The sequence below is a fragment of the Falco cherrug genome, chromosome 6 (assembly GCF_023634085.1).
Source record: "Falco cherrug isolate bFalChe1 chromosome 6, bFalChe1.pri, whole genome shotgun sequence".
Taxonomy (NCBI): domain Eukaryota; kingdom Metazoa; phylum Chordata; class Aves; order Falconiformes; family Falconidae; genus Falco; species Falco cherrug.
In genome coordinates, this window is record NC_073702.1 from 86,780,987 (window position 1) to 86,804,389 (window position 23,403).

General features: G+C 38.8%; 1 protein-coding gene across 4 annotated transcripts in view; it reads right to left on the reverse strand.

Moving 5' to 3' along the window:
• Nucleotides 1-23,403, reverse strand: part of SMYD3 (SET and MYND domain containing 3) — a 419,814-nt gene that overhangs the window by 81,487 nt on the left and 314,924 nt on the right. For all 4 annotated transcript variants that reach the window (XM_055714562.1, XM_055714564.1, XM_055714565.1 and 1 more), the window contains 2 exons: nucleotides 4,689-4,756; nucleotides 2,012-2,114 (listed from right to left, as the gene is read on the reverse strand). In XM_055714562.1, the coding sequence (XP_055570537.1) occupies nucleotides 2,012-2,114; nucleotides 4,689-4,756 (171 nt within the window). The remainder of the gene's footprint in view (nucleotides 1-2,011; nucleotides 2,115-4,688; nucleotides 4,757-23,403) is intronic.

The window sequence follows — 23,403 nt, forward strand, 5'->3', positions numbered from 1 at the left end:
ATATAAGAGGAAAAGTAATTGGGTGTAGAAAATAATATTAAATTTCCGACTTGTACGTACCTTCATAATAATGTTCTTTTCCGTTCTCCTCCCATAACATCTAATCTAATACTCAGTTTGTATCATTACTTTCTCACTTACAACCATTTTTTTCCTTAGATACCCCTAACTCAAAGAAGTTCGTATGTTAGACTGAGACTTTTATTTCCAGGTAAGGCAACAGGGCATCAGCTTTAACACAGTGCATACATTTTTGTGTATATATATGTGTGTGTATGTATAAAAAATCTTACTTGTTCCTTAGTGCAAGTTTTCCTTTCAGTACCAAAACCAGAAGCACTCATTGCAACAAACACACCAGAACCTAAAGCTCTTTGGAAAATTCTGACTTTATTTTACTGCCTCATTGGAGGCAAAGTTTTTTATAAAACATAATCTGCCCACATAAGGTGAAGTCCTTTTAAAGCCTATATTCACAAAAATGCCAAAGTCATTGCAAAGAAACTTGTCCTATTTGCCCGGCTTTATAATTTATATTTACTTCCTGCTTGCCTTACAAGTGACTCATAGCTTACACCAGATCTGTTTCACCACTGATTTGAACCTAGAGACTTCTGTGGGTTACAGACTGCTAACCCTACCTACGTCTAAACTCTGGGTCATATTTTCCCAACCACAGCACAGTCTGCATGGTGGTCACACCTGCAAGGGAATTCACCGCTCGCTCCAGAGCCACCCAGACCACCTGAGCAACCCTCCCACCCTGTAAACGCTGCTGGTTAAACAGAATTGCTTTATGAGATTTACCTAAAAACATATAACTACGTACACAAAAATCAGATAGCTTCAGAATTTAGAACTCTAATTATTAAGCCAAATGCATCCTGGGAAGACATTAAAATCTACTGTGTTTTTAAATAAAAAATACATCTTGGTGAATTCAGAAGCCTAGAGGAAAGTTATTGGCATGGGGGTTAAATGGAAGAAAGGTGCCTATAATTCGGCTTGAACAAGAATACCAGACCAAAAAATGTCACTTAATAGCTCCAGAAAAGTATAACGCATCCTCAAAGATTTCTCTTGACAAAAAGGTCAGTATGCAAAAGTATTTCTGTGGTTCTCTACAATATTTTGCCTAAAAAAATATTTTACCATTTACTTATTTTGATGGCCTACTATCTTAGAGAAATGATACATTGAAAAAGAAAACACTTCATAGGGAGGAAAAGAGATACTACTTGTAAATTAAAATACATATGCCCTGGATCTTCCCAGAGTTCGAAGCACAGGCATGAACTGTATTTATATTAGGTTACAATTTTGAAATGACGGACGGCTAGGGCTGCATAGGTCACTGGTGGATGTAAAGTTACATATATACACACATGTCTTTGCTGGCCTTACTAAGCAAATTCAATATTGTATTGCTGCAAAAGGTATTTACTTTTAAATTCTTTCCTAGCCACAAATGATTGTTTTTGAAGTAATACAAATGCTGTCATAGAAACAAAGCTGAGAATACTTTAGATCAAATCAGAAATCTCTTGAAAGGGATATTTTGAAGTCTTTTCTAGTGAAATGGACAAGAAAACAAACCTTATCTTGCTACTTTCACTGTCAATGAAAGGTTTACTACAACAGTATAGTTGCAGCCTGACAAATGCTTATTGTTGCAATGACTTAGTGAGCACTGCATTCCACCCAGAGATATTGTAAGTGTTTCCATCAGGGTAAAGACGTTCAAATACAAACAAAATGAAGTGCCTAGAGGAGGAAAGGAGGAACAAGAATTTATCAGGACTGCTAGTGATTTATGAGAAGTAATGATTATGGGGCCCAGGCAGTGTGAAGAGATGATTCTATTTATCATTTTCCCCTGATAGCTATGTGCTAGAAAGTGGCATCAATATATCATCAAAATATTAAGCTGGTGGCCCTGGAGTCTGGAATTTATTTAGGGAGATGTCATTGTTGCAGGTGTCTGTGATGGAAGGGAGGACAAGTTAATTACCTCTTCACCAATCTGGATCTCTCGGACAGAGCGAAGTAAAAGCTGGTATCCTTCAAAAACGATCACACAGTTTGGGTCACAGCTGTGGTTCAGCAAAGACATGCTGTGAGGGGTGGTAGAGGGGGAGCAAAAGAGAAAAAGAACTTTACAGAGGAGCCTCCACTGCCATTCCCCTTTAATCATTTAAAAGCAGATAACATGATCATATCTGAAGTATCAAGTAATAAAGTTATGGAACAAATAAAATCCCTGGCAAATCAGCTGCTCTTGGTTAGTGGAGGAATATTAATGCTGAGAAGATTCCTATTCATTGCTAATTGGAGGCATGCCTGGATCTCTTCACGTGTTTATGCCTCCCGTGTACCCAGGGCAGGAGGGAGGTGGTGGCCTCCCAGAGACTTTCTAAGAGGCCTGACTAGGGGTGAGGGCAAAGCAGGCAAGCGGGGAACAAGGCAACCTGGGCAGTTCAGAGCAAAAGGTTAGTACCTGGGCACTGTGTTTTATTTCTGCTGCTTCTGCTCGGCTTCAGGGCACTAACCTCACTGGTTACCCTGACCATCAGTGGAACCGCAGCTCAAAGGGACCAGCAATCAACCTGCATTTCATATCAGGCACAAAATGGATTTACTACATCCCAAAACCAAAGTACTTGGTATATAGAGATGAAAGAAGAGAGACAGCCATTGCCTCTGTTTTGCAAATATTTTGGTTCAGCCTCTGTTCTTGTGGCTTGTGACAGCTGAAGCAGCAGAGCTCACTGGGGAGCTGCTGCCACCTCCAAGGGACACAAACACTGGTGGATCTCCTAACACAGGCATGCCCTTCCCTCTTTTGGGAAGAAAACTTCAGAGCAAAATCAATATCTGCTATACACTTTTGAGTCCCATGCTTCATTAGCTGAGAAACAACTGACTTTGCCAGGCCAGCATCTGTCCCAAGCAGACGCGGGGCTGATGGTTCTTCCCCTATGGGAATGACCTATTGAAAGAACAATTCTGGCATCATCAGACTGGAAGAAGAATTTTTGGCTTATCCAGCTCCTGGCTGCCTTTAATTGCTTTCTTTGACTGCTTGATTCAGCAACTCCAAATGCCTACTGTTGTTGGCAAAATAGAGGATGTTGCTGAGGGTCAGAGCTCTGCACCAAACCACGTTTATTCATTCAGGTTTTAACTCTTAAAGGAGCTATCAACAGGGGCCTGCCTCTCTTGATACCTCTTCTGGCCTAATATAATATCTGTGGTTAATCTCCACGTGAACCCAGTAGCGTACGCTGGGAGAGAGTATCCATTTCACTTATTGTGAGATCACTGGGCATACTCCCAAAGCTGCTGGCAAGGTGATGCAGAGAAGGACTGCAGGAGTTTTATCTGTTTTAAAATATATTGGGATGCTGAAGCTATCAAGACACGCAATAACATCTAACCTCTTACTGAGACTAAACAAAGCACTTTTAATCACATTTCATCTTATGGAAACACTAGTGGGTTTGAAGACAATTTCATCAGGAAGCATATGAATTAATCTGGAAGGGCATATGCCTAGGATTTGGGAACCACAGATTTAAGTTCACAATTTTCCCAGCTCAGAGTGATTTGCTACAGCAAAACTCTTGAACTGACTTGGGAAAGAGTCTCTTGCATCCCTTGGCAGCACATTATCACAGAACATAGCCATTCTCTTTGCAGTCAGGGTCTTTTTTCAACCAGAAGAAAACATTTCAATAATAATAATGCTCCAAAATAATATTCCATTTTCCCCGAGTATGTGAAAGGATTCATTTCCATTCCACTACCAAGTGAAATGACTGTTCTGTACTTTTCATAACACCGATTCCCATGTCTTCCTAACCACCCTTCCCTCACCTGTACCACAAGGCAGGCTCTAAGACATTAAGTGTCCTTAGTCAAATCTTAAACGTGACATTATTAGAAAAAGAAGCAACAGAGACAGGCTCACTGAGGTATTGACAACATAGTTCAACCGTACATTCACAAAAAAATGAGATGGTATTATATATATATATATATATAAAAATATATATATAAAATATAGACTATACATATTAATTTTACTAAACATATAGACTATACATACATTAATAATTACAGGTAATAAATCTATGAAGGCAAAACCATCCCTGGTACCTACTTCTTACCTAATACAAATAAATACTAATAAGAAATTCAAATATTAACATCCATCTTTCAAGGGGCGTAACTTTTCACCGTACTGGTTTTGTAGTTATGGAAATTTACTAATAAATGTGTTCAATCTTTCTTATTTATTTTTTTTTAAAATTACCATTTCAGAGGCTCTTGGCTGCAAAATATCTGTATTCTAAAGATGTTTCCTTATGCTAGTATGTTTCCTTATGCTAGTCCCAGTCATGTATTTTTGATGTTAGCATTTATTCTTACTTAGAAAAGACTACCACCTCCACAAAAATAAAATAAGAAGATGTATTTTATTTAAACTGTTTTGATTATGTAATTGGGACTATCAAGAATGTTTTCAACTTGATCATATTTTTTATTCTCTTGTAATTTATTTGCATTTCCTAGTTTCTTGTTTAGACATGTTACCTGCTGCTTTGATGGCCCTTACAGCTACCTAGGAAAAAAGGAAAAAAAACTTACATAGATTTTGCCTATGAATGAAACAGTGTCCACAGTACCTGGGATACAGGCCAACACCAACATCCTGCATCTCTCCATTACTGATGGTGAAACAGTTACAGGTCACCTGTAAAAACAAGGGAAAAAATCCAGGATTACCAGAATCATTTGGAAACCCCATACTCAAGTGAAAAGAAAAAACTTTCAAAATAAAATGAAGGGGCAATTGGTAATTGGATGGGAAACATTCAAGCTCAACACTGGCGCTCTTTCATTTTAGAGCAATCACATCTGGGGGACACTCTCCTGTAAAACTGCAGTCAATTAAAAGCAGAAATATTAGTATCCTGCAAAAATGTGGGGTTAAACACATGCAGAGGCCCTACTTTCCTTTCCAGAGAGTAAAAAAAAAAAAAAAAAAAGCCACCCTACACAGAGCCTGAGAAGCTCAGCCCAGAGACAACACAAACAGATGACAGTGACTGCTGAGGAGAAGAGTGGCTGTTTCCATGTGGGGACTCTGCTGATTCCAGGCTGTCCCAGCACCTTTTAATGAGTACCAGCAGAGCCCAAAAATATATCTGGGAAATTTTGAAGCAAACAGCAGCCTGGACTGTGGCAACCTGATACAGGCATAAATAAATACAAAGACTGTGCAATACCATATCTTTCACAGAATCACCGAATCACAGAATGGTCAGAGTTGGAATGGACCTCTGGAGACACACTAGTCCAAACCCCAACATTATGGGTATTTTGGTTTGCATGTAAAAGATCCAACAAAAAAGCATGTTCAAATTACCACATAAGAGAAATATAACCTTTCATTTAACCTCAAATATTCAGCTTGATAGTGTATTCCTCCCTCATACAATCATACAAAGCTAAAGTGGTTTTAGAAAATGGAAGTTGCTTGCAAGTAGCTATAACCCTACCCCAAACTACCAGACTGCAGTTTCTTGGTGTTCAACTCCCAGACAGATCAGCACTTAGTAAATAATTAGCAAGTATCATTTTCATGGGCTTAAACAAGGACCAGAACCCAGTTCCTAATGTATCTTTTAAATATCTGATTTTTTGTTTTTTAACAGCTGGTTTTGTGGGTTTTTTTTTAATATTGTTTTTTAGACAATCTGTTGGTCAGCTATCAATGAAATATTAACAAAATATTTTATGTAGAAAACCACAGCATTATACTGCATATACAAGAAAAGTCCCAGGTCTTTTCTGCATAACTTTAGATTATTAATATCATTAATCCTCATTAGAACAAAAAATGAGTTAGAGTAGGATTTGGCAGACGTGAAAATGAGATTTGAAAGTTGCAGTTTTATCCATAGAATAATTGCCCAGAACAGTAAATGCGCACCTCTATTTTAAAGAGGTACGCTGAACAATTTAATAGTATATCTTATCCTATAAATTGACAAATTGTTATTTATGAGAGCATTAGCCATAAGGTGAAAATGAAATCCTCTTTCAAAATTTCTCATAAATTCTGACAGCAAAGTTAATTTAAATAAATGTACATGCAGTAGGGCATGTGCTTTTTTAAATGGTTAGACAATACTTTGACTAGTCTATTATTTATGTAACCCATTCAAATGTTCCTGATCAATTACCAAAAGCATACATCTTAATTATTTCTTTCCTGCTGGCATTGGATATAAAGTGTCAGACAACTTCTGAGCAAAGATTAGTCCATTTAAAGTGGCAATTATCCTAGTTCTAAAAGTATTTACTTGATTTAGGTATTTATTGAGAAAATAATGCCTTCCAGGTAAAAGAGAAAGAAAGCCAGCTTATGTGGACCTTAGCTCTCTCTAACGGATTATGAAGTAGCAGAGGTCAAACATCTCTTAGAGCTAAATGAATCCTTCTTCCTTGCAAATCTCCTATTATTACCATAAAATGTTTATATTAGCAATACTGAATGTTTATTACTGTAGAGTTATAGAGACTGTTTCACCATTTCATAGTAAAGGTACGTATTCTATTATGTGAAAAGTCTTACACATAGAAGTTGCAATAGGTTTACTTTTTCCTTTTCATAAACATTCATTAGCTTTTTATACCAGGATATGTGTGAGGAAAAACGAGATGAATAGATGCTCTGGGACTCAGACATCAAGAACTTCTTTCAAGAATAGTTTGCCATAAGGCACTTTTTAACCTCTCTATTTTAGATATTTTCATAGTATGCAGTTGCATCTCAATATCCCAGAGAGGTAGTGAAATACCATCTATTCCTATTTATTATTTGCATTTTCAAATTTGAGACTAGGAATCAAAAAAGGTATTTAAGTACATAAACACAAGCAGAAATCTAACTGGTCCCAGGAATTTTGAGCTGCATGATTTTGCACACAATCCATAGGCACAAGAAGTTTCAGGTGCTCTGAAGTTTGATTAACCACCCAGGCAACAATCTTTTCCCCCTTTTAAACTCAGGTACAAATAAAGTAAAATAAAATAAAAGCTATACACATTTAAAGTGTTACATTTTTAAATATCCGGGGAGGGGGGGGGGACACGGACAGCTGGTTTTGTGTTAGGGGTTTTTTGCTTTTTGGGTTTTTTTTTTGTTTGTGGTTTTCTTTTTTTTTGTAATTATAATTATTTTTTCCTGTTCTCAGCAAGTGCAGAGAGACAAATTGAGATGGTCATGGTGGGAGGCAGATCTCATCGTTTACAGTGTGAGAAATGTATATAATGTCAGTCCTTCACAGACAGTTAGCAGCTGGTAACAGGAATCAAATATAAAATCTTCATAGTCTGTCAACTGATGATGGGGTTGGTTTTTTTGTTCTCTAAAATTCTGTTGAATCTCATCTACAATTTTCTTTACATTAACTTTTAAGAGGTTTTAAATCTCAAAGTTAAAGATCAGTCCTACCAAGGGGAGTTTCCAATCCAAAAATGCACCACCAGAGGTGACGTAGCTGACACCTCCATAGAAACAAAAGGAAGAAGGCATTTCTTTTACAGAACACCTGAAGAAAAATCTGTTCTCCTAGCTCCCCAGATTCACAGACGTAGCTCAAATAACAGCTAAATCTGGAGTACGTAACACGGCTGCAGGTAAGCTGCTTGTTCCTAAAGCAATTGTTTAGAGATCAAAACCTACTGGGACTGGAAGTTAACTAACTCCATTTCTAGGGGAAAAAAACCCAAAGCAAAACAAACAACATCTTTCTCATGCATCACAGTATTTCATTCAGGTTTCATGGTCACCTTTCATTGTCTTTTTTTCTGCCTTAACTGAGCCACCTTATTCCTTACACTACAATCAGGTTCTGATTCTGTGTGATCCCAGGTTTTAAAATAAGAACAAACAATTCTCAGCAATCTGGCACTGCATGAAATGTGTTCTTCTTTACAAAGGCATGGCCCTTGTCATCTTAACTCCTGCTGAATCATTTATCTCAGTTATTTAATTTGTGCTGTTGTTCAACTTGTCCCTTTTGATTCCTCTAAAAATTCCTCTCTATCCAGCTATGCAGCACCAAAACTGCATATCCCCATACGGAGACAGAGCAGAGTACTCACACAGTTTGTTATGCCCACAAATAAGGAAAAATGTCCACGTATGTCGGAACTTCAAAGTTGTGGAGATGAATTCTTTGCCATTTCCAAAATTTCTGAAATAATACCTCTCCCAGCATGAGATCCAAAGGAAAATTCTCAGGGGAAAGTCACAGACTTTTCAACCTCTGTGATGCAAAACTTCCTTAGGAGTATCCGAGAGTTCTCAAGGCTTGTCATCATAGCCTGACTGCCCATACAGTTCACTAACAATTTAAACAATCAATTCTCAGTCTTTGAGTTGGCTCCAGGGCAATAAATCCTGCAAACTTATTTAAAAGGAATTGCGATTTCAAAAAACAAACAATATTTTATAAACTGATTGACTTAAGCAAAAAGATTTGCTCTTTTGAGAGACTGCACATGCTTTAAAGAGGTATCTTGGACCCAGTAAGGTAACCCACGTAGAAGACATAACCTTTCTTGGACTGGTAAACACACAGAGAATAAACCACCTTTACGGACTGACCAGTATCAGCAAACAAAAATTACTGCAATCTGTTAAATCTCTGAGTGACATACAAAAACTCTGCGAATTTACCCCATGAAGAGGTCTCTGTTCTCAAGACGTTTGGAACTACTGTCTGAGCAATCTCTGTGCCAGACCCAACAGTCTGGCCGTGAAGATTTATTTTGGTGTTTGCATTTGACAAGGTATGAAGGCTTCAGTTTGGCAACATACCGGTGAAATTACTTTCAGTTCGGACGTTATTCATATTGCTTTATACCATGGATTTGCATTTGGGTTAAATAAAGCAGCCTCATACTTGATAGCAGGATATTCCAGATTTGCAATTTTGGACACTAAGACAATGAAAAATATCAACAGGGAGTAAGAGAAAGAAAACAAATAATTATTAGCTAGCATTTGCTGCACAAATCAAATTACGAACACCAGAACTAATAATCAATCATTCCAGCTTCATGTGTTCCTGTATTATAATATTATATTATAACATTATAATATAATAATAATAATAACAATTTAAAATTATAATTACTATATAATAATTGATCATTGTGTCTTCACGTGTTACTGCAACACAGTGAGGCAGCTCTTATAGCATGTAAGAAACCCTCACCAGAAGGACTACCAAAGGGAATGTTGCACTGATAGGGTCAATATAATTTTCAGCTTTGATATACAATGACTCCAGCCACCTCTGTAAATGGTGTGACACAGCTGGTTTGTTCCAACCCACCACCAGGAAGAAATCCATAACTAACACTTTTTTCCCTAATTTATGAACCCAATGTAATGTAAATTAAAGATATAAAAAAACCCTTCACAGATCATTAAGTTTCTCATTCACACCAAAGCTGCCTAGGTATTCCTGGTCATTGGCGAATATTTAACAAAAGATGCTGTAACCAGTTCTCGGGCTTCTCGAGAGACCCAAACACTATCCAGGAGGAGGGGATGGACAGTAGATGCTGTGTGAGGCACACACTAATTCAAGTGCCCCAAACATACCCCGGAGACCCTCCAGCACCACTACATCCCCCTGTAGCTCTGCACCGACAGCTCCTTCCCCCTTGAGGATGAACAGATAGCGGGCACAGATGGTTGATAGATCTCAAAGCTGCTAACGACTTCATTTGGCACACAGAGTGCTAGAGCAACAGTGCTAAACTATAAACGCACAGTATGCCGCGGCGGTGACAGACCTGTCAAGCCCCTGTTTCGAGTGTATTTCACTCAGCTGCTCGTGGCCACAGCCCAGAACACCCAGGTTTCACAGGCAGAGCTTCCTGCTCTGCAACCCCAGCTCCATCCACTGGACAGGGTATTGGAGAGGGAGAGGGGAGGCGGGTCGAGGTGGGAAGGCATCTGCTACCAGAATGCTGTGCTGAAAGGAGCCCTGTTACAAGGTGTATTTGCAAACTAGACCTTTGTGGCTTATACAGACAGTTGCATGTCTTACTAAATAGGAACTGAATCCAATTCTACATTGCATTGTACTCAGGACTTACCTACCAGATTCCATGGCAGCCACAAGAACCAAAACTAGATGAAAGAGGCATCAGAAGGATCAAAATAAACCGAGAAAAAAAAAAAAAAAATGATTCTTAGGTGTCTTGTTCCAGACAAAAATCAAAACATATGAGAACGTCTTTGGGAAAGCTTTATCTTGCTTACATTTTTTCAGTTTGAGGAAAGGGGACAAGTACTTAACTGTGATACTTGTTCAGAAGCCAAATATTGCTGCAATACCATGAAATTTGGAGAAGTTACATTTATTTCACACCATGACTGAATTTGCAAATATTTCATTTTACGTCAAGAAAAATTCATCCTATGAATCTCTTGTGCCAAAATATGAATGTTTTGGCTGAATTAGACTACCATGACTTCAGAGATAGTTACAGGGGAGATGTGTTTTTCCAACTCTTTTCTTAGTTCTTCATCTTATGTCTTTGGAGATCTTTCTTCACATCAGCTATCAATATTTCAGGCCTTTTTTGCTGTCCTAGCACATAAAAGTTTCTGATGAGGGTGCAAAACACAGGTATCCCTTGCAAAGGGCTGTCACCACCTACAAGGCAATAGACCAGAAATTTGGCCTGACATTAACAGATGATTTAATGCAAGTGTGCTTCAGGCATCCCTTTTTAGTACTCAGCTAAGTGGTGTAATTTTGATTGGAATGGAATGAAAATAGGTCATGGCAAATTACCTCCTCTCTTCTTAACCCCACACATACTTCTCCAATCTTTTAAATAAAAATATTTAGCTATGAAGCTAAATATTTTTGATTACTAAGAATTTCAAAGCCATCATTACTAGGATTAATGTTATGATTGCTATGGGCACTTTTTTTTTTTTTTTTTTTTTTTTTTACGTGTGTGCAAGATGTAGTTATAAACCTAAGACTTGAGAAGGTAAATCTGAAACATGCAAAAATACCGCACTCGTCGGGTAAAATGAAGTATCTTGAAGTTTTGTGGAACCCCCATTAAAAGTTTCGTGCAACCTGTCCTAACCTTTTCACAAATTTCTCCTCTGACACCAGTCAGTAATTCTCATGCTCCCTTTAGCGAAACTCTAGCTTTTTACCCAGCCCTGCAAATGTTATTATTATTCCTGCTTTTTGGAACAGAACTGAAATGCATCTATTTCTGGAGCAGAACTGGAGAGAGGGAACTGCAAAGCCACTAATGGATCGTATTACCACACGCTTGCAGCGTTTGGCATTATTAATTGCAGTGGAGTAGAGGCATGACATCCTTCTCTTCATCCTCATTTTCCTACTGGTAAATCCACTCCTGTGAAATGGGGCAGAGTTATTAACTTGATTTCAACAGCCACTGCATGTCTGCCTGTTGAAAACAAACTGCCCATTTATTTGAATGAGATCAAACTTCCTGGGCATCCCAGAGTGGTTAACTGATTTGTATTTGTCTTGCCTATTTTGTTACAGGTAGCTGTCTATCTGCTTTGTAATGGTATCTTGAAAAAATACATGCTGGACAATAAGAAAAATTAGGTTGAGATTGAGCTATGAGTGTTAATTACATAGGCAAAAGCAAAACATTAATGAAATAATCTTGTATAACTTCAACTAATAATACAGGTGGAATAAATTACTGTCTGTCATCTGCTTCCATTACCCAGATGATTTCCTTTTGCCAGGCTCATAACTGCTAGGCAGCCTAAGCTGGGTGAGATGAAACCTAGCCTAAATGTTTCAGGGCTTGCCATCTTTATTCTCACTGATGCAATGTAATTGTTGTTCCTTCTGGAGGTGCTTGTTGAGCTAGACTTTCATGTATATTTAGCTCTGGAAGTTCATTGACCATCAAGACTTCGGATTTGGACTGTTGGGCTTAGTGGATTTTTGCCTCTCTTTCCAGTTCTTTTTTTTTCATTCTTTAACTAGTGCCCCACATTATCTTTTCTACTTGGGGGGGGAAGTGGGAGGAAGATAAAAATCTGGGGATTTCATACCACTTCTTTAAAATTGTTTCCAGGAAATTTTTGCAATCACAAAAGCTGAGAAAAAAATTTCAAGAAGAGTAGAAAAAAATGAAACATCTCTTCCAAAATGCGATGGCATAAAATGAGTATTTTTAAATCCTAAAAACTTAAACAAATATTAAAAAAAGGTTTGATTTTGAAAATTATTCTGAAAAGGACAAAACGTGGCAAGCATTTTTGGAGAAAAACCCCACATTTTTTCTAATAATTTTTTCATAAGTATCATGAGGTTTTTGAACCAGCTCTAGTGTCAAACTAGTGTTTGCTATAGCACTCGATGTTTCTTTTTGCGGTAACAATCTGACAATTTAGTCAGATTCCATTTCCTTCCCCGGACCAAATAGAACAGTATTAAATTTAAGGTAAAGATGGGATGTGATACATAGGACAAATTAAAGCTAAAGTAATAATTATAAGGCCTGTGTAACTCAACTACTCAGCATTCAAGGAGTTCTTGGATTTCTATAGGATGTGTGCATTCTTAGTATCTCTGAAAAATCAGCTCCCCAAGGATTTCTAGCTAGCATGGGTTTTTTTCTGCATCTCCATTTTGGGGGTTATTTCAAACATCGCTCTAATCAGGAAACAGTTGAAATAATTTAATTTTCAGAATTCCATAACACTGGACGTGTTTAGTCTCAACACAGTACATACGCTTCTAGTTACTGTGAGGCATAGCTTTCATGCTGATGCCACTCATTCCCTCATTCCCATGATGCTCGTCTGACATTCTTGGACAATCCAATTTGATGATAAACCACAGTCAGTCAATGAGTTCTAACAATACCAAAGACAATTGCTAGCACTGTGCCCTATATTTGACCATATTGGGAAGTGAGAAGCAGTTAAGTCAGAAAAAAAAATAAAAAAAAAATCCTGCTCTACTCCTTCGGACCCACAGGGTACATTTGGCACCCAGGACCTAAACCAGAGCACCTCAGAGCTGCATCTCCCATTGATAGGCCAGGGTGGGGGATTCTGCTTGAAGAGGCTCTGGATGCTACAGCCTGCTCCATTCAGGAATGCCTGGAGAGCTGGTACAGAGGAAAAGGAACCTCCCTTTCACATTCTGTTTGGATTCCTTTGTGACTTTTGAAAGTACTAGTAGAAAATAACTGATTATTTTCCCCAAGAGAAGGAACCATAGGCATATTTTGGGTGGGTACATGGGAACAAGGCTTACGGCAACCACAAAGTCTGTACCCCAGAAACTAGCAGAGAGAAAGTCACCATCCCATCCATCAGCATTCCTTAGCAGAAATGACATTACTTCAACAGAATAGATAATAACTCCCAGTATATTTTTCCACCTACAATGCAATAGAGTATTTTTCCTTTGAAATAGCATTTTTCTTTATTGTGCCAGATCAGTATTAGCCATTATACAGATTTTCTGTATTGTTACTAGACGCTATTACTAGTTAGGTAAAAAACCACACCACCTGAAGGCAGCATTAAGCTATACTTTCATTTGAGTAAGAGGCACAGAACAAAGGAAATATAATTATTTACTCCAGAATAAGCTCATAAATTAAGCTCAAACAGAGAATTGCTAGTCAATGTGACATCAAACAATGAGCTGATAAAACAACTGCAAAATAGCTACGTAACAAGTAGATTCTATTAGCACAGCTAGAATCATAGCTTGCAGAAAAAGTCAGGAAAAAGCCAAACTTCTATGTATGCTTCCCACTTAATGAACTCTCTTACAGTATACAGACTGTAAATTGGTGAGAAAATGGTCAAATAATTGCATTATTTGATCTTTCACTTATAAAGAAAAAAAATATTATTTTGAGAAGTCTGTACCAGATCTCTTGGAACAAAGAAAAAAAGGAAGGTTAGACAAACACTATGTTGAGCTCACAGTTCAAATGCTTGTACATAGCTAACTAAAGTTCACAGACCTGTATGTAATTGCTGTCTACAGGAAATACTTGCATTAGCAAAAGAATTTTCTCCTCACTCCTTCACCTTTGCCCTTCCACAAACTCACCAGCAAAGAAACCTCCTAAAAGCATTTCCGTGATGAACAGGATGCCCCCTACTTCTATGACATGAACTAAATCTAACAGCCAGGAACAGAATCTGTCAGCTTCTCAGAAACATGATTTCAGCCAGTATTAATTGATAAAGTACATACTTTTATACAAATAAGCTTGGAACAAAATCATCTACTCCTTGTTCATTTGTCCTTGTTCAGATTTCACGTGTTTTTTTGAAGCTTGTAACACAAGTAAGAGCACAATATTTGCACTTGTAAATTGACAGCGACTCCAGTGGCACCAGATGAGTTACACAAAACAACAATGTTAGAAAAAAGTTCACAAGCTGAACTAGAATTAAAATTTCTGTAAGTACTGAAATTGGGTGATGTAACTCCATGTGGTTAAAATTCTGTACATTTCAAACAAAATAAATCATTGTCATTAAACATCTGTGAACTTTGGTGGCTCAGTTCTTAATGTAAGCTCTCCACCATAAATGTCTCGAGCTCATATTAAATATTAAAATAAAGAGATAGAAGGTTTTTTTTTAAAAATGGACAGTACATGTGATATCATTAAATAGCCTGACTAGCCAGACTTGAAAGCTGAGGAAACATTTTAAAAAATAACATGCAATTTTATTTCACTTATTCTTTTTTTCTTTAGCTTGAGTTAGCTTGAAAGGCACTGAAACAGCATTTATCAAAAACATCTATGTTTCCCCAGCATTCAAATGATATACTGCCATTTACAAAGTGACTGCTGTAACCACGTATTATTTCATGTGAAAATGACACTTCTGCCTACCAACAAGTATCAAAATTTCTTTATAGGAAAAGTTTTATCATCTTCCCCCATATATGCAAGCCCAGGAAAATAAATACCAGTAGCATACCTTGGAAAGCTGTTGCCTACCAATATGCTTTGATTTCATTTTATCTTAGAGTTTTTAAGTCAATTCAATTGCTTTCATAACCCAGATTCATGATTTCAGGAACTTTAAGAACAAACATGATCTCTATATTTCAAAGTCTCAACATTTGCTACAGTTTGAGACAATTACAATGGTGGTGTGTTATACATTTCAAGCAAGAAAGATGGCTGAGATGGCTGTGCCAGCTTTACAAAACTAATTACAGATTTGCAGAATACCTCTCTGATTCACAACGCTCTCCTAGTGCTTCACCCTATTTTTTTTCTGATATGCAGATTCACTCTCAGCAAATCACAGAACCACAGAACAGTTGGGGCTGGAAGGGACCTCTGGAAATCATCTAGCCTGACCCCCTGCTAAAGCAGGCTCACCTCCAGCAGGCTGCACAGAGTCGTGCCCGGGCAGGTTTTTTTATCTACAGTTCTCATACTCCTTACTTCAGGGGTTTTGGGGAGTTTTTTTTTGGGGGGGGGGGTTGTGGGGTTTTTTTTCCATTTTCTGCCAGCCAGATCTTTATATATACCCAAGACAAGCAAACCAGCTAGATAAACAGTGATTTCAGCAAGCAACCAGGAGTAGCTGGTGTTGCTCTTACACCTGACAAAACCCAGGGTGGCAGGAAAGAACACACTAATTTTTGGTCGCACTAGTGGATCCTGGCAAATTTCTCACTTCCACCTCCGATGGCAAGTTTATACCTTGAAACTCTCTTAAAAACACCACAAAACTACAGAAAGTGCAAAACTGGATCAGAAATATGAATCACAAGGCATGAGGTTATTAAAATCTACTGTTGCATTTCTCCTCATAATCTGCATTTTGACACTGACTCTGCTCCTTATGTTTATACTGGTTTTACCCAAGCATAATGCCAAACACCTACATGCTAAAATGCATTCTTCCTTGACGAGTTAAAATTCAATACTCTGCCTATGATTATTTAAGAGCATATTTGCCTTTCATCTAGGACTAGTGTCTCATCTGATTTGACTGCCTATGAAAATGTTACCTTTAAAACGTTATATTTCCATGAACAGAATGAGGCAAATCTATAAAGTAATGCCTAAAACCAAGACATTTCACCCTAAGGATCCATTCATACACTCATACAGTAAGAATTTAAAACAAAAATTAGAAAATTGCACTAGGTAAAGTTTCACTGTTAGCTCTTGTTATGAGAGCCATGGGAGAACAAACAAAGTAAATTCATGCCTTTTTTTCACCAACAAACGTGGAAATAGTTCTCTTTTTTACATGTTATAACAGGAAAGAGCAATTTGTTCCATTAAATCCTGTTTAAGTTACAATTAAAATGTACTTTTAAAGTATTTTACATGCTGTGCTACTGTTGGCCATTCATCTCAAATATAAATCATCTGTGTGAAATTATGAAATTGTAACCTTTAGGTCATCCATCTACTTAAATCTAAATATTAAGCTTTCAAATACCAAATGCTTCCACCATTTTTTTGGATTTTTTTTTTTTGTTTTGGCTTGGGTTTTGTTGTTTTTGGGTTTTTTTGTATATATATATTCAGCTCAGCCTAATGAAAATGCAAAACATTTTGAAAGTTTGAATCATGCTCTAGCCTTTGGGACCAGCCTTTTCAGACTGAGTCCAAGTGTCTTCCCATAGACAGTCAGTAACATCACCTCCTCAGTGAAGCTCAGACAGGTGCCCCTCTTCATCAGCAAGGCTCCTCCTAGCCATGAATGACGTGCCTATTTCTCTTAAACTTCATTGCTATTACTTTTTTGACATTTTATATTCACTGTGATAGCACTACATTGAACAGTCCATTGAGCAATTACCACTTGAAGGACCATTTAAATCAATCATTCAGTTTATGTAAGATATTAAAAACAAGTATGTGAAAATTATCACTTAGGACAAAATTTAGACTTCTAGATCTGTTTCTCCAGGCTACATTGCCAGCCCTACAGTTAATCATCCATGATTTTTAACAAAGAAGATAAGGAGCAGGAGAAGGAAAATAACAAAACCTATAAAATGACTGAATGAAGTAAAGAGAAATAAAATAGAAGCTGAAACTACAGGAGATAATGTATTCAAAAAACAAGTTCAAACAGACAACTTGCTTCTTGATGAGCATTTATTATCAGTTTGTTTGTGGAAAGGGTATGGAGGAGAGGACCCGGCAAAATACTAGTCAAGGTCAATGGTGCTTAATTTCTACCACCTGTTGCTCAAAGGTGTTAGAATACACAGGGCCCAAGAGAATATAAGTAAAGATAAGAGTTTTCTTTTCAAAATTAGTACACATCTTAATTTACTCAGCAGTTCTAAGCAGCGATGCAGCCAGCTCTGGCACAGTACTTGCTCGTAAGTGCCTGCTGGCACGCTCTCAAAGGTGCCAGTGCAGACAACAACAGCCAGCAGCAGTTTTTTGCCTCTGCGTGCAAATGCAGGGCTGAATTCAGCCCCGTGGAGCTGAATCTTCACCTGCCTGGGGATCTCAAGGCCCCCGACTCCAAGCCACGCTCACCAATTCACAAAAACTGCCACTTATTAACTAAGGACAGCTTATTACCTGCCGGACAACTGAGGCTACAGAAATCATACGCCACGCCTTGCCTTGCCAAAGGGGCTGCATAAATACTGGGGTCCCTCCACTGACATCCCCTCACCCCATCAGCACCTACACGTGGAGACTGCACTTCCAGCTGCCACTGTGGGAATGACTGACTGAATGAGTACTGATACCCTGAATGAATAATGATTCTCTTTTGCTGCTTTATGAGTAAGAAGTTTGTTTAGGATTGTCACCTAACTTTGTACAAAATAGACATTTGAAGAGGGAGACATAAATCTTCACGCTTTGCTTTTATTTGAGAAAGAGGCCCTGCTTATGCAAGCAATTACAGGGAAGTTTTGTTTTCAGCTGAGCTTTCTCACTAACCTCAGAAGGTTACTCATTTTCTGTTCACAGGTTTCTGCTGCCATTGCTTAGCCACTTCAGCAATCCACCCTGCAACCCGCACCCCACAAACGGTTCATCCATTTGCTTGAGTACTGCTATTCCAGTTATAACTAGCTGTGTCTTACTGTGTCTAAAGACCCTGCAATATAACTACTGTAAGAAAGGTAATTTTACCTTTAAACTTATTTTTTTATTGAATAGACATGTGATTTTCATGCAGAATCTGGCCATTGAGAGGATTTCCAAAGCAGAAGAGTCAGCAATAGCCCCAGGACATGCGCTTGAGATGGGAACATGACAGTAACAACTGTGTGGAGCACCATTTTTACATGCTGCTTATTGGTAAATGTGTCACTGAGTAATACTTGACAATATTTAATAAAATGGATGTAAAATTCTTTTACAAAGGAAACACATTAAATGAGAAACCAAGTGAAGCATACAGTCTTGATAACTAAAGGATGAACTATTTATAGCACAATACTGCCATGAGACTGGACAACAACAGCAAAGGGCAGGAATGCTGACTGGGCTTTCAGAGAGCTGCATTAGTACTGGCATGTGGGGAGATAGAAGGGGGGAAGATTCTGTCAAAACAAAAATAATGCCTGAATTTTTACATAAAAGCCATTATTTTAAAAGCCCTATTTATACAAATCTGACAAATCTCCTCCAAGACACAAAGAGATGACTGCAAAATACAGCACACTGATATTTACTCAGAGTTTGCTCTGCCAGATCTGTGTGCATGACTATGACCATACTTTCATACCACCTCATGTGTTTCTCTAAAAAAAAAAGACGTACTATTGAACAATACAGTCTTTGGCAGTAACTTAAGCCATAAAGCCACAGATTTTGCAAACCAAGTATCCATAGTAACTAACTGCACAATACATGAACTTGGGTATTATCAGTTTCAAAATTATTCATAAACAAAACGGCGACATATATGAATTAATAAACATCTGAGCCTGTATATTCCCATGAGTAAAAATGTTTATCCTAATTAGAACTGAGCAATTAATGTTCAACAAATCATTTACCTTCCAAAAGCAGTTTCTGTCTTTATTTATGGAATCTCTGAAAGTAATTATAAATCTGTCAAAATTCATTTGAAATCAGCTCAAATCTTTCGTTCTAGTTGCTATTTTTTAATTCAATGATCCAACCATGAACTAGGTAGTAAAATTCACACTCAAGTACTAAAATTGTGACAGTCGCTGAGTCTGCAGACACATTGTCTAACTTAAAAACTGAAAATACTGTAGTTTATTGTCATTGCACTGCAGCATATATTCTAAATGTAAATCACAATCCTAAAGACTTCCTAAAACTGGAAGAAGCCCTTCCCTAGAATGAGTCTTTGAAAATATTATTTCTTCACTTTTTAGCCCACACAGAAATTGTTACTGAGACCATCCTGAGAATTACTGTTTTGGAGAGAAATTTTTCTTTTCTTCTCCCATTATCATGTTATTGGAGTAACAACTACTTCAATGATTTCTGAAAAGAACTGGGAGCAAGAAATATAATGATTCAAATGCAGGAAGTAAAATAATGGAGCGTTTCATCAGGAGGGAGGGAAAAAAGGTAATGCTTTTGGAGATCCTTTCCTCACTGCAGCTTCTTACAGAGTTTCTTTCCAGCTTCTCACTTTGACAATTCAGTTTCATGACTGCAAGTTGGAACCAGAGTCCAGCAGGCCTGAAATATTATTATTTGCCTGTATATCTGTAGCTTTATATTTCTAATTGCTCAAGGGCATCAAACAACACAGAGACATTAATTAGTTAAGTGTTATAACTGCCCTTTGAAGAATGGAAATGTGGCACCAGATCATAAAGATGTTGAATGTAACACCAAGGTCACAGAGTGCATCAGCAGCAGTTTGGCATACAAAGGAATTTTTTTTAGAGTCTTTGTACCATAGAATCATAGAATCACAGAATTGTTTACGTTGGAAAAGACCTTTAAGATCACCGAGTCAAACCACCAAAAAATTTACAGTTAAAAAGAAAAAAAATAACAGAAGCATAAAATCTGCAGTTGAAATGGGATTCCTGGCTTTACGGTTCCCTGTGGCACACGCTGATGGTGCCCTGCTGCAGTACAGCTGCAGGCAGAGCACTGGTGATGTTACACCAGTTCAGGGGCCATGTATTATTTCACGTCTTCCATCCTGGCTGCGTGATACAGTGAAATCAGCTGGTAGTTCCAACGCACTTCTCTGGCGCATTTTCAGTCCACATTTGTCTTCCCCCAGTTATGTAGATTACTGGATGCCTGCTAACTGCCATTACAGAGGGAACTCATCATACGGAAAACAAAAAAAGTGAGCAACACAAAAAGGAGGGAAATAAATCTCCTCAGCAGCTAAAACACAGAAAGCACCAGAGCCCACCTTGCCCGCTCACTGCAGGGCACCCACTATCTCGATGCCGTGGCCACCCTCGGCAGGGCCAGTTTTGCCCCTCCGCACCTGCAGCGCTGACAGTGAAGGGGTGCCTGCTGCTGGGAGCAGCTCGCCTGGTCCCCCCGGGTGATGGGGGACATCACTGACAGCAGTGGGGGGCTGCCATTTCTGCAACCTCCAACACAGGGGACAGCGGCAGGCCAGGAAGGCACTTAGGAAAGTACCCAGTGCTCAGCTTGTCAGGCCCTAAATTTAATACTAAAAGCAACACAGCTGGTGTGCTGTCGGCATGCCCGGTTAAGAGTTCATGTTCTCAAAACACTCCTACTGGGAGATGGAAAGCCCTGAGCTAGCTCCTGTCTCTCGGAGAGCTGGGAAAGGCCCCTGCCCCCTGGAGCGGAGGCTTCCTGGAACGGACCCTCGCCATGGCAGCCCCCAGGAAGCCCTGAGCTGTCACAGCTCGCCCTGCAGCAGAGTATGAACATGGCGGAGCTTCCTGGCAGGGCCATGAGGGCACCAGCCGGACCGGGAAACCCGTTGCAGCCCCATCCCCGAGGCTGCCAGCCCCTGCAGCAGCAGCTTGGCGGCCAGGCAGCCTGCCCGCTCCCCACAGCCCGGAGCTGGGCCCACCCACCATGGCTCCCTCAGCCTGAGCCCATCCCCAGGGATGTGCAGGGCACCGGGGCTACCCCCGGCCCCCCCAGCTGCCCGGCTCCTGGCGGGGCTGGGACAGGGACAGGCCCTGGCTGCCGGGCCCTGCCCTGAGGTCCGCCGGAGCCCCCGCCATGTTCAGCGCCCTGGCCAGTTTATAGTGCTTTCTTCAGTGAATCAGGTCATGGCAAAATTCTGCCAAGAAAAGGTTACGGTACATAAGACATAATCACAACAGAAGCATAATTATGCCAGCCTGAAAGCAAATACTCTTTGTTCCTCCTCCCCACCTTCCGTGATGGAGGAATACTCCCCACAAAACACTGCAGAAAGCAGGTTCAGTAGAAAACTAGTGCGTCAACAGATATCTCCAAAACACGTGTTCACAAGGAAACCACAGCGAATCCAGAAGAATTTTTTTTTTTTTTTTTTTCACTGAAAGAAGAAAATGTGACAATCTAAAAGGCTGTCTTCCCCCTTTCCCCTTCCACGAGGAGGTAGCCCTCCTTGAGAGGCAAACTTCTACTGTGACAGAAGAAAAACAACTCCTCATCAACTCTGTATTTTCCAAAATTATGCTCTTCTCTGTATATTGAAAGCATATGCAGTTCTGGCTCCTATACAAGTTATCTATAATGAATTTTAGGAAAAAAAAAAAAAAAAGCAAGTATTTTTGTCTAGAAAGTGAGAGAACTAATACATGTAAGGCATATATAAATGTATGTAGGAAAACAATGCATGTGGGAAAATACTCTGTGTAGGAAAACATTCACTGCTATTCATTTTCAGTGGACAAATAATATAAGCTGTTTTTCTTGGAGTCATTAAAAGTGCACAATGAAATCTGTGTTATTTGCCACTTTAGAAGGAGCACATTGGGATGAATGGTAACTTATTTCCATGGGTTGTTTTCACAGTAGGCCCCAGCTAGAGATTCTTAATTCAAACGCATATGCAACTTTTTTAAAAAACATGAGAAAAATACATGGTCCCTTTTGGTTTCAGATCATACAGCCATTTGCTCAACTCTACATCATAACTCAAAAATAATTTTAACAAATTGCTGGTGCTCTGAAACCTTCATAGATGCTTTTACAGGTATGTATAGTGATGTCAAAACATCCTGTATAGCCTTCTGTGAATAATGGCAAAAGCACAAGGCTCTTCCAGGAAAAGAAGGCAATTCTTGTATAGTCATATTGCATTGTGCTTCACAGAAAGCATAGTCTCACTGGGAATACGAGTTTTCCTTCTAGGTATGGTCCATAAGCCTCAATAATAGCACTAAGTAAAAGAAAACCACAAATTCTTGCATGATTCATGCTGCTTTAAGGAACTCTCCCTCAGTCTTCATGCAAGACATAGTTGAAAACAACTTCGTAGATGCCATGAACTTAAGAGTGCAAAAGCATCTACTTTAGCAGACCAGAAACTTCATTCCCAAGCAAGATTTTAACAAAAGTATAGTGGTTTGAGGTAGATGGCACAGGGTACCTGACCATATGTTTTACCCAGACAATATCTCTTCTCAAGATTAAAACTGAAAGCAGCTGTAGCTTAGATAAATCATAGGACAATATCCTCCCTGGGAAGGAGAAAATAGGTTTGACATTGAGCACTTTAAGGATAATCTATAAACTAGATTCAGCTGATGGTTTGTCAGAAAATGCCATGTTGCTGAACCCAAGTATTTTACAGAAATGCCAGTCTCATAAAATTGTTGCTGTGATCTTGGAGAGCACATTTATCTTGAGCAATAACCTGTAGGAGAGTTTTCTGATTATTTTTTTTTTCCGGGAATTTGTTTGTAAGAAAAATTTTAGAATGAAGTCTCATTCTAAATTGGCATGAGTCGGGCACTTGGAGCTCAACCAGCTACATCATGGCAAAGCACATCCAACATCACAAATAAAGACATTATCATAGAACTACAATAACTGTTTCTAACAGTGATGCTAAACAGACTGCATATCATACTGCTGGACTAATTTGATTTCTCAATCGCACTATTAACTGGCAGACCCCAGCACTAATATAGCCATGCTTGTAACGATTAAGCCCATCCAACTACTGAGACCCAGTAGGTGCTGGCAGCACTGGACAAGTTCCCCAGCTATGCTTATGAGCACAGTTCAAGCAGATTTTACATGGTACTGTTACGGTTTACAACAGTGAAGATCTATCAGATAGTGACAAAAATGTAATCAGGAAGTTGGTTGCTTTCTTTGTAACGTTAAATATTCTACCCAGGCCCAACTCATTTGCTGAATTCTTTTTGT